Source organism: Pan troglodytes, chromosome 6, assembly GCF_028858775.2.
Source record: "Pan troglodytes isolate AG18354 chromosome 6, NHGRI_mPanTro3-v2.0_pri, whole genome shotgun sequence".
Taxonomy (NCBI): domain Eukaryota; kingdom Metazoa; phylum Chordata; class Mammalia; order Primates; family Hominidae; genus Pan; species Pan troglodytes.
Genome location: NC_072404.2, coordinates 81,627,496 through 81,639,605, shown reverse-complemented (window position 1 = coordinate 81,639,605; position 12,110 = coordinate 81,627,496). Strand labels below are relative to the sequence as shown.

The following is a 12,110-nucleotide window of genomic DNA, read 5'->3' as shown; positions in this document are numbered from 1 at the left end:
AGATGTTGCAGTGAGCCGAGAGGGCGCCACTGCACTCCAGCCTGGACTACGGAGCGAGACTCTATCTCAAAAAAAAAAAAAAAAAGTAACTTAGGTGCAGGGTGTCCTCTGTTATTCACTGAGACCGTGCCCCGGTTATGAGGTTGTACCAGAAAGCAAGTATTCACTATGCACACTATTCACCGCTCACCCTAGCATTGAAGCCAGCCTGTAGCCTGAAAGCCTTTGCTTTGAGGGCAGGTCTTTCCCCAAAATGCAGACACGAAGGTGCAAAGTGAAGCTGCCAGTCTTGCAAAAGATGTAACTTGTCACGAAGGCCACGAGTGGCAGGGAGAGCTGTCCCACATTTGCGGAAGTGGCTATGTGAGGACGGGGGAGGCGGGTCCCTTAGAGATAAGAGACAATCATAAAGGGAGATATCAGAGAAAATCATAAGGGGAGCAGATGGTTGTCAAGAGAATAGGCTGACCATCGAAGGACTGGCAGAAGCTTTCAGAAAACCACTGGACGGCTGGGCACAGTGGCTTAGGCCTGTAATCCCAGCACTTTGGGAGGCTGACGCGGGTGAATCACTTGAGGTCAGGAGTTCCAGACCAGCCTGGCCAACATGGTGAAACCCCATCTCTACAGAAAATATAAAAATTAGCCAGGCGTGGTGGCACAAGCCTAGAATCCCAGCTACTCGGGAGGCTGAGGCAGGAGAATGGCTTGAACCCGGGAGTCAGAGGCTGCAGTGAGTCGAGATTGTTCCACTGCACTCCAGCCTGGGTGACAGTGCAAGACTCCTTCTAAAAAAAAAAAAAAAAAGAAAAGAAAACCACTGCAGCTCTAAACTAGTTCTGCATTTTTGCAGACCCTGGTTTGCTGGAAAAGCCCAGCACCAAAGGCTATCATACAAAGCTGTGGGAAATTGAATCACCAACCCTCACCCCTTCTGCTTGTTCAGTTGCAGTTATAACCCATTTATTAAATACAGTATAAAATACCACGCCTCTAATCCGAGTGCTCTGGGAGGCCAAGGTGGAAGGATTGCTTGGGGCCAGGAGTTCAAGACCAGCTTGGGCCACACGGTGAGACCCATCTAGACAAACATTTTAAAAAATTAGACAGGTGTGGTGGTGTGCACCTGTAGTCCCAGGCTGGGTGGGAGGATCGCTTGAGCCCAGGAGTTTGAGGCTGCAGTAAGCTGTGATGGTGCCACTGTACTTCAGCCTGGGTGACAGAGCAAGACCCTGTCTCTAAAAAAAAACAAATTAAGGCCAGGCACAATGTTTCACTCCTGTAATCCCAGCACTTTGGGAGGCCGAGGCAGGCGGATGACTTGAGGCCAGGAGTTCGAGACCAGCTTGGCCAACATGGTGAAAGCTTGTCTCTGCTAAAAATACAACAACAAAAAAAAAATTAGCCGGGTGTGGTGGTACACGTCTGTAATCCCAGGTACTCAGGAGGCTGAGGCGGAAGAATCACTTGAACCCGGGAGGCAGAGGTTACAGTGAGCCGAGATCACGCCACCACACTCCAGCCTGGGCGACAGAGCATGACTCTGTCTCAAAAATAAATAAATAAATAAAAATAAAAAAATACATACATATAAAAAAGAAGGGAAAATACTTATTTTCATGATTGTTTCATTTTTTTCCAAGCTGAGGTCCTGACCAAATGTTTCCCCGTGGTTTTTGTATATTTCTGATCCCCTTAAAGTGGCCCTTGCAGCGTGCTGGGGAGGAGGCCTCTCGGTGGGTGGGTGATTGGGAAGCCACGCCCACAGGGAAGGGAGAAAAAAACTAAAGTTGCCTGCTCTAAGGGCTGCACCTCTGTTTAGCCAACAATTTTCTTGAGGCCAGTCATAGTGCTGGGCTCATTCCATCATCTCCAGTTCTGAGACCAACACTGTCTGGTAGGTGTTTTATGGATGAGGAAACCAAAGCTCATAAAATTAATTAAGTGGTTTGCTTATGAAATAATGCAAGAAAGCAACAGTGCTGGGAGGTGGAACCGGGTTTTTCTTTTCTTCTTCTTTTTTTTTTGATGGAGTTTCGCTCTTGTCACCCAGGTGGAGTACAATGGAGCGACCTCAGCTCACTGCAACCTCTGCCTCCCGGGTTCAAGTGATTCTCCTGCCTCAGCCTCCCGAGTAGCTGGGATTACAGGTGCCCGCCACCCTGCCCGGCTAATTTTTTGTATTTTTAGTAGAGATGAGGTTTCCCCATGTTGGCCAGGCTGGTCTTGAACTCCTGACCTCAGGTAATCCGCCTGCCTTGGCTTTCCAAAGTGGTGGGATTACAGGCATGAGCCACTGCGGCTGGCCCAGGCTTTTCTTTTTGATTCTAAGGCCTTCCAGATCCAGTACTTTATCCTGACCCTGCAGAGCTCAGGATCTGTGGTTCAGGCCTGTGGCTCAGAGGAGGGAATATGGCACACAGGTACGTGCCAGGCCAAGTGTGAGGGGGTCTGGCTTCCAGGGCCCTCTGCAGACCCCTAGTCCCAGGGCCTGTGTTGGAGGAGAGATTGGCTCTTTCCTCTGCCCATCCTGGGATGAGAAGTCGGGGACTTGGGATAGATGCAGTGCAATCCCTGCCCCTGAAAATTGACAAAGACCCACCAAATCTAGCCCCTACTCCTAGGCTGGGCCCCTGCCCATCTCCCTGGACCTCACCACTCTCAAGGGCTCTCGTTTGCAGACACCCCATTGCCCTACTAAAAACCTCTCCTGGCCAGGCTTGGTGGCTCACGCCTGTAATCCCAGCACTTTGGGAGGCTGAGTTGGGTGGATCACCTGAGGTCAGGAGTTCCAGATCAGCCTGGCCAACATGGTGAAACCCCGTCTCTACTAAAAATACAAAAATTAGCTGGGTGTGGTGGGGGGCGCCTGTAATCCCAGCTGCTCGGGAGGCTGAGGTAGGAGAATTGCTTGAACTCGGGAGGCAGAGGTTACAGTGAGCTGAGATCGTGCCACTGCGCTCCAGCCTGGGCAACCGAGCAAGACTCCGTCTCAAAAAAACAAACGAAAAACCTTTCCCAGCCATTCAGTCATTCCCACAGTCTCAGCTCAGTCCTATGAGTGACAGTGCATGTCAGTGGCCATCATATCTCAAGCCATCCTGGTCCCAACACACATTCCTGGGGCCTTGGGAATTGATTCAAAGCAGAACAGCTTCATGAATGGTCCGGCCAACAGGAGGCAGCCTAGGCTGAGCCCTACTGTCCCCTCCCTATCATCTGATTGGTGGACCACCAGGGAGCCACACACATGACAGATGATGAGGGCAGAGGCTGCATGACAGATACCTGCTGGGTCTCCATGTCAGGCACAGTGGCTGCTTAGGAATGAAGCACATGGGCCAGGTGTCGTGGCTCACACCTGTGATCCCAGCACTTTGGGAGGCCAAGGCGGGTGGATCACTTGAGGTCAGGGGTTCAAGATCAGCCTGGCCAACATGGTGAAACCCCGTCTCTACTAAAAAATACAAAAATTATTCGGTTGTGGTGGCGCATGCCTGTAGTCCCAGCTACTTGGGAGGCTGAGGCACGAGAATCACTAGAACCCGAGAGGCGGAGGTTGCACTGGGCCAAGATCACACCACTGCACTCCAGCCTGGGCGACAGAGCGACACTCCATCTCAAAACCAAAAAGTGAAGCACATGGACTTTGGAGTCACATGGACCCTGGTTTGAATCCTGACAACTCCTATAATGGCTGCGTGACCTGGAGCGAGCCACTTAGCCACTCTGAGCTTCAGCTTCCCGTCTATGAAAGGGGGCTGCTCTGGTCCTGCTGCTCGGCCACACCTCTGATATGTGGTGTGAACCAGTGCTCACTTCCACCAAGACCTGGACTCCCCTCCAACTCCCGTTATAAACCAGCCTATCTGGGATTCCTTCTCCAAAAGAGCGCTGAGCTTGCCAGACCCAGCTGTACCTGAAGTCAACGACAGGAACTGCCTGGAGTGGGGTCATTTCCCTGTGTCTCCAACTGGGCTCCTGGCCTGGGGGTTGTTCTCTCCCTCCTGCACCCCCTGTCATTTTTATCAAAGTCCTTTTCTCCATTGCTTCCTGAGTGGGTCATTAGGTGGAGATCCACAGCCTTCCTCCATGCTGGTCGCGTGAATTCCCCCAATCTGGAAAGTATTCACAATTTTGTGTCACTAATTCCAGTGACTAATAGAGATTACACACACACACACACACACACCTTCAAATGACAACCTGCCAGGAGAAAAATGCTATAAAGGGAAAGATATCACTTTGGGAAGCTGAGGCGAGTAGATCGCTTGAGCCTGGAAGTTTGAGACCAGCCTGGGCAACAAAGGGAGACCCTGTCTCTACAAAAAAAAAAAAAAAACTCCACAAAAATTAGCTGGGCATGGTAGCATGCACCTGTAGTCCCAGCTACTTGGAAGGCTGAGGTGGGAGGATCACTTGAACCCAGGAAACAGAGGTTGCAGTAAGCCAAGGTCACACCACTGCACTCCAGGCTGGGTGACAGAGCGAGCCCATTTCCTTGTTTTCAAAAATAAAAAAGGGAAAGACATTATTGGGTCAACAGAGAAAACTAGAGTATGAACAGTAAACTGGATAAAATAATTGCAACAACGTTCAATTTACTGAAGTTGGTAAAGGAAACGTTATTGTGTAAGAGAATATCCCTGTTCTCTGAAAATACTCACTGAAGTATTTAGGGGTAAATGATGTACGTAACTTTCCCTTGAACGGTCCAGGAAAAAAATGCACATCCATTTATACACATATCATAGATACTCATAGACATTTGCTTATACACACTTACCATAGGCACTGATTATAGATACACATACACACATATGAGTGAGAGGGAGAAGGAGGGAAGGGGGTAGGGAGACAAAGTGATCCAATAATGAAACAAGGGTGAAATGTTAACAATTGAGAGTCTGGCTAAAGGGCATGTGAGTATTTTCCATACTATTTTTATTTTTGCAACTTTTCTTTTTTTTTTTTTGAGACAAAGTCTCACTCTGTCGCCCAGGCTGGAGTGCAATGGCACAATCTCGGCTCACTGCAACCTCTGTCTCCTGGGTTCAAGTGATTCTCCTGCCTCAGCCTCCTGAGTAGCTGGGATTACAGGCATGTGCCACCATATCTGGCAAATTTTTGTGTTTTTAGTAGAGACAGGGTTTCACCATGTTACCCAGGCTGGTCTTGAACTCCTGACCTCAAGTGATCCACCCGCCTTGGCCTCCCAAAGTGCTGGGATTACAGGTGTGAGCCACATGCTTGGCCACAACTTTTCGGTAACTATTCATAGTAAAAAACAAACAAAAAAAACCCCTCTAAACCTTAACTTACTTTGTCTAACTTTTATAGACAAAGTCTATGTTATTTGCTCTGGGGTTTTCCATTTTAAACCTGACCTTTCTGGCTCTGGGTTTTTCCATTTTAAACCTGACCTTTCTGGTTCCAGGTGAAGGCAGAGACAGATAACATAGGATTATTGTATGTCAGTATGTTTTCAACTATTTCTCCTGAAACTTGGAAACATATTAGACCATGTGGGATACCACGCGGACGGGAACGGGGGATAAATGTGTGTTCATATATACTCCTCCACAAATATACATGTCTCAGGCTGGGCGCAGTGGCTCACACCTGTAATTCCAGCACTTTGGGAGGCCAAGGCCGGCAGATCACTTGAGGTCAGGAGTTTGTGACCAGCCTGGCCAACATGGTGAAACTCTATCTTTACTAAAAATACAAAAATGAGCCGGGCGTGGTGGTGGGCACCTGTAACCCCGGCTACTCGGGAGGCTGAAGCAGGGGAATCACTTGAACCTGGGAGGCAGAGGCTGCAGTGAGCCCAGATCGCCCCATTGCACTCCAGCCTGGGTAACAGAGTGAGACTCCGTCTCAAAAAAAGAACCCCCAAAACCAAAAAGCAAATATACACGTCTTCTCCCTATTTCTCTGTTGATTGATTTAAACTTCAAGATGCCAACTACAGTGCCTATCAGGGTGGCAGGCAGGTAATGTGAATGAATGAAACAAGCCAGGCATAAGAAAAGTCAACTACCAATAATACAATAAAACTTTCTTGATTTTTAATGAATAGTGAGGCATACAATGTAATATAAACAAGTATGATACTGCAGATTATATTTCTGATTCAAAGTGGAAAAAAAACTGAAAAAAAATTGTTTAAGAACTCATTTTGTAGGCTGGGCACAGTGGTTCATGCCTGTAATCCCAGCACTTTGTGAGGTCGAGGCGGGTGGATCACCTGAGGTCAGGAGTTGGATTCCAGCCTGGCCAACATGGTGAAACCTCATCTCTACTAATACAAAAATTAGCCGGGCACGGTGGCGCACGCCTGTAGTCCCAGCTGCTCGGGAGGCTGAGGCAGGAGAATCGTTCAAACCCAGGAGCTGGAAGTTGCAGTAAGCCGAGATCACGCCACTGCACTCCAACCTGGGCGACAGAGCAAGACTCCATCTCAAAAAAGAAAAAAAAATTCATTTTGTCATCTCCCAATCCCTTGGGACTAGAAGACTCCAGCCTTTCCCACCATAGGGCCCTGCCAGGAGTTTTCTCTCCATCACGTTGCGATGTGGAGTACAGAATCCCACTGGGAATCCTTTAACTGGGAGCAGTATTTTGTTTTGCTCAGTTTCATAATGGAGAACAGCTGTTCGCAGATGTAGGTGCTCCCGAACATGGAAAGAATCTTTGCGCAATGGTGCTTGTATTTCGGGTAGCTACCCCAGAGGTACTTGTAGAATTCTGGTATTCCCACCTTGTCGTATTTCGTCTTCAGGACCGTGTTGCATTGCAGGTCGATAACCTCCATCTGGAGCTCCTCGTGCACACTGTCGATCTTCGTGGAGAACGGGGAGCTGAACAGAGTCAGTTCGCTTTCGTAGAGTTTGAAATCAGACAGCCTTTTCTGGAATTCGGTCTTGAGTTCCGCGATTTTGGGAATGTAGTTCAGGCCATCGCTTTCATTTCTGGAAACCGATTTCAGGGTGGGAAAGTGGGCCAGATTATTCCTCGCCAAATGAGTCTCCCAGAGGCACAGTTTTGCTAGGAACGCCCGGATCAGGTCATACATCTGCGTGACGATTTGGGAGTGTCCTTGGAGAGAGATGTTCAAAGTGTTCAGATGCATCGTCATGTCAACCAAGAAGGCCAGGTCTCGGATCCAATCTATGGAGCTCAGTTGAGGCAGGGGTTTCCCTCTGGATGACATGAAGGAGTCGATTTCTTCCAAGGATTCGAAAAATCTCTTTAGCACCAGCCCGCGACTGAGCCACTTAATCTCCGTGTAGTACAGGAGGCTACCATACTGGCTGTCCAGCTCATAGAGCAAGGTTGTGAACTCGCTGTGGTTCAGTCCCCGGGAGCATATCCAGTTCACGGACTTCACTACCACGTCCATGACGTGGTCCATCTTCAACTTCTGAGCACAGAGTGATTCCGGATGAATTATACAACAGATGGACTTCAGTTCCGCACCCTTGCAGAACGTCGCCACCCTGGACTTCAGTTTTGTGACAAGCCCGTTATTGGCATCCACCATCGCTGGGGTGCCAGTGGAGGCCACGCTTACTAATTTCGACCAGTCGATACAGAACTTTTTCAGGCTCTTCTCAACACGCGAAAAGATCTCGTTTCCAGATTTTGTACCCGTCATGGGCACCGTGTCCAGAAGTTCTTCGGACACATCGAAATTCTCATCAACGCCACGGATGAATATGGCCAACTGAGTGGTATTATTTATATCCGTGATCTCATCGATTGCGATAGAATATGCCACAAAAGACCTGATTTTTTCACGTAACTTCTCCCATAAGTTCCCAGCCAGGTCCTCTACAGGCTGCACGGGGGATTTCTGGGTTGGACTTGGGTTTGCAAACACTTGTTTTTGCTCGGGACACTCGGTGTCTGACGAGCCTAAGAGATACTTCCTGAGCCCTTTTTTCAGCTCGTGAAGCTTCTCGTCACGCATTCTTTCCGTATACTGGTCATAATGCTTGCTGTGGTTGGTTTGATAGTGGCGTCTTAGGTTATATTCTTTGGACACAGACATGCTTTGTTTGCATATGAGACATGTTGGAATATTCTGTACTTCCACGAAGAAATACGCTCTCTCCCACTTTTCTTGAAACACACGGCCCTCCTGGTCTATCTTTCGTTTTCCCACTTTTGACAGAGACAGGGAGACAAAGATATTTCACTTTTCTCTTATCACTACTATGAGGAAAACAACAGCAAATGCTTGATGACGCACGAGAGGGAGGAAGCGGGGCGGGGCAGGGCGTGGTTAACAGGAGGGTGACCCACCCTGCAGAGAGGGACGGCTGACCCTCAACTCCAGCAAACCGCTGCCAGGACGCCAGCTGTGGCCAGATCTTCAAGTTTTCTAAAGAAAACCTGAAGACTGAATTTTTGTTGTCGTTGTTGTTGAGACGGAGTTTTGCTCTGTCGCCCAGGCTGCAGTGCAGTGGCGCAATCTCGGCTCACTGCAACTTCTGCCTCCTGGGTTCAAGCGATTCTTCTGCCTCAGCCTTCTGAGTAGCTGTTATGACAGGTGCCTGCCACCACGCCCAGCTAATTTTTGTATTTTTAGTAGAGATGAGATTTCACCATGTTGTCCAGGCTGGTCTCGAACTCCTGACCTCAGGTGATCCGCCCACCTCAGCCTCCCAAAGTGCTGGGATTACAGGCATGAGCCACTGCACCCAGCCAGATCTTCAGGTTTTCTAAAGAAAACCTGAAGATTGACTTTTATGAAAGAGTGCCTGGTTTGTGGTGATAATGGCTCACTGCAGCCTGGAACTCCCTGGGCTCAGGTGATCCTCCCACTTCAGCTCCCAGTTGCTGGGACTACAGGCATGCACCACCACACCGAGCTATCTTTTCTTTCTTTCTTTCTTTCTTTTCTTTTTTTTTTTTTTTTTTTTTTGTAGAGCTGGAGTCTTACCTTGTTGCCCAGGCTGGTCTGAAACCCCAGGCTCAAGCGATCCACCTGCCTTGGCCTCCCAAAGTGCTGGGATTACAGGAGCCACTGTGCCAGGCCTCATCCTTATTTTCAAAAGTACATGAGCCAAACAAAAGACACCTTTGATGAGGTTCAGCATGTAGGTGTGCTTGTTATGTCCAGTTTAAACAGGAATTATTTGATAATATGTTTGCATTTTGTTTTTAGAGACAGGGTCTTGTTCTGTCACCCAGGCTGGAGTGTAGTATTGCAATTATGGTTCTCTGCTGTCTCAAACTCCTGAGTTTAAGTGATCCTCCTGCTTTAGCCTGCCAAGTAGCTGGGGCTACAGGTGTGAGCCACTGTGTCCAGCTAATTTTTAAATTTTTTGTAGAGATGGGGTCTTGCTATGTTGCCCAGGCTGGTCTCAAACTCCTGGCCTCAAGCAATCCTCTTGCCTTGGCCTCCAAAAGTCCTGGGATTATAGGTGTGAGCATTTTAATATATTTTCTCATTTGATTCCCAAGAAAACTCTGAAATAACAGAGATGGGAATGAGCACAGAAAGGCATATGATTTTTACCTACTGTGAGTCTCAAATGACAAGGGTGATGGCCACAGAACCACACAAAACTCATTCATATAAGTGTGTTCGAGTGTACAGGGGCTAGTGTTTTAGATTTAAAGAACCTGGCCACCCTGCAGGTAATCAAGGTATTTCCAGAGTACACACACATAAAAGTGCACCTTAAGAAAATGTAGGCCATGTACAGCGGCTCATGCCTATAATCCCAGCACTTTGGGAGGCTGAGGCAGGAGGATCGCTTGAAGCCAGAAGCTCAAGGCCAGCCTGGGAAACATAGTGAGACCCTGTCTCTACAAAAAAAAAAAAAAATTATCTGGGCATGGCAGTGCTGTCCCAGCTACTTGGGAGGTGAAGGTGGGAGAATCACCTGAGGGCAGGAGTTCCAGGCTGCAGTGAGCTATGATCACGCCACTGCACTCCAGCCTGGGTGACAGAGTGAGACCTTGTCTCTAAAAAACCCCAATAATAATACAATAAATAAATAAAGATATTATAAAAGATCAAAAAATCATTTAGCAATCAGATGCGTTTGGGAATAAAAATGGAGCATTTTAATAGGATACTTTGGTTTTCTTTTCTTTTCTTTTTTTTTTTTATTTGAGACAGAGTCTTGCTCTGTCACCAAATTGGAGTGCAGTGGCACGATCTCGGCTCACTGCAACCCCCGACTCCCTGGTTCAAGTGATTTTCCTGCCTCAGCCTCCCGAGTAGCTGGGATTATAGGCACGCGCCACCATGCCCGGCTAATTTTTGTATTTCTAGTAGAGACAGAGTTTCACCACGTTGTACAGAAGGGTCTCCATCTCCTGACCTCATGATCCGCCCGCCTCGGCCTCCCAAAGTGCTGGGATTACAGGTGTGAGTCACCGCGCCCAGCCTACTTTGGTTTTCAAATGTTACATTAGGAGGTTCCCTGGTGACTCATGCTCGTGAGAACACCTCTCCGTATTCTACTTGACAGGATACTGACTCACTTGCAAGGGCTCCGGGGAAGACATTAAGAATATTTAACAGGGTGGGGGCGGGTAGGGGGAGGGAGAGCATCAGGAAGAATAGCTAATGCATGCTGGGCTTAATACCTAGGTGATGGGTTGATAGGTGCAGCAAATCACCATGGCACATGTTTACCTATGTAACAAACCTGCACATCCTGCACATGGACCCTAGAACTTAAAATAAAAGTTGAAGGGGAAAAAAAAGAGAATATTTCAGAAGCAGAGTGCCTGGGCATTGCTCAATCAGAACAGATGCTGAGCCAGGTGCCGTGGTTTACATCTGTAATCCCAGCAGTTTGGGAGACCAAGGCGGGTGGATCACTTGAGGTCACGAGTTTGAGACCAGCCTGGCCAACGTGGCTAAACCCTGTCTCTACTAAAAAATACAAAAAGTAGCTGGATGTGGCGGCACGCACCTGTAATCCCAGCTAATCGGAAGGCTGAGGCAGAGAATCGCTTGAACCCGGGAGGCGGAGGTTGCAGTGAGCCGAGATCTTGCCACTGCACTCCAGCCTGGGTGACAGAGCGAGACTCTGTCTCAAAAAAAAAAAAAGAAAAAAAAAAGAACAGATGCTAGTCTCAGCACTGGAAGGGTTCTAGGGGCCTCTGCTGTGCCAGGTGGAACCCCTTTTGCTTCAGCACTGTAGGGAGGTCAAGCCACGGTCGGAGGGTACTAGGGTGGGACTGCATGGCCAGGCAGGCACTATTTACCAACTAACACAGAGGAGATCGGTACTGTGATCCTGAGTGCAGCTGTGCGGGTGGCCTCAGGGGAGTCCCCACCACAAAGCACACTTGAATAGTGTGCCACATCAGCCATGCGTGGTGGCTCATGCCCATAATCCCAGCACTTTGGAAGGTGGAGGCGGGCGGATCCCTTGAGGTCAGAAGTTCGAGACCAGCCTGGCCAACATGGCAAAACCCCATCTCTACTAAAAATACAAAAATTAGCCACGCGTGGTGGCACACGCCTATAGTCCCAGCTACTCGGGAGGCTGAGGCAGGAGAATCACTTGAACCCGGGAGGCGGAGGTTGTGTGGTGAGCCGAGATTGTGCCATTGCACTCTAGCCTGGGTGACAGAGCGAGACTCCGTCTCCAAAAAAAAAAAAAAGAGTGTGCCACATCACACATCACACTCATGGTGTGATATAGATCACTCTCCTTCGGACTGGTTAATCAAACTCAAGTAACAGAGTTATCTAACTTTATCACACACAGGAAAAATAAAGCATGCATCAAAGGCTGCATACTTGGGTCCCAGGCTCACGGAAGCAAAAACCCCGTGGTGAGCGCCCACCAAGACACTTCCCATGGCCCAACATTGCCGGAACGTTCTTCTCACCTGTAGAATACTCACCATTACTGAGCTCAAGCCCTGGAAGCGGCCTGAAGAGAAAGACACATTGATAAATGCGAAAAGCTCACGTTTCCTCTTTTGCCCACTTAGTTTTATTTTTTTTTAATTTTTACTTATTTATTTTTTTACAGAAGAATATTTATTTATTTGTTTGTTTTGTTTTTGTTTTTTTTGAGACAAGAGTCTCGCTGCGTCACCCAGGCTGGAGTGCAGTGGTGCGATCT

At 48.3% G+C, this 12,110-nt stretch overlaps 1 protein-coding gene across 23 annotated transcripts in view; it reads right to left on the bottom strand.

Annotated features, from left to right (window-relative positions):
- Positions 1-270: 270 nt before the first annotated feature.
- Positions 271-12,110, bottom strand: part of LOC743350 (general transcription factor II-I repeat domain-containing protein 2B) — a 62,818-nt gene continuing 50,978 nt past the window's right edge. For 8 of the 23 annotated variants that reach the window (XM_024357884.3, XM_063814498.1, XM_063814495.1 and 5 more), the window contains 2 exons: positions 11,872-11,915; positions 6,050-8,169 (listed from right to left, as the gene is read on the bottom strand). In XM_024357884.3, the coding sequence (XP_024213652.3) occupies positions 6,566-8,169; positions 11,872-11,915 (1,648 nt within the window). In that variant the 3' untranslated portion in view covers positions 6,050-6,565. Of the gene's footprint in view, positions 387-943; positions 1,376-3,919; positions 4,119-6,049; positions 8,170-9,219; positions 9,481-11,871; positions 11,916-12,110 lie in introns of those variants that run through there. The other 15 variants (XM_054655762.2, XM_063814504.1, XM_063814497.1 and 12 more) reach the window with 6 other exon arrangements.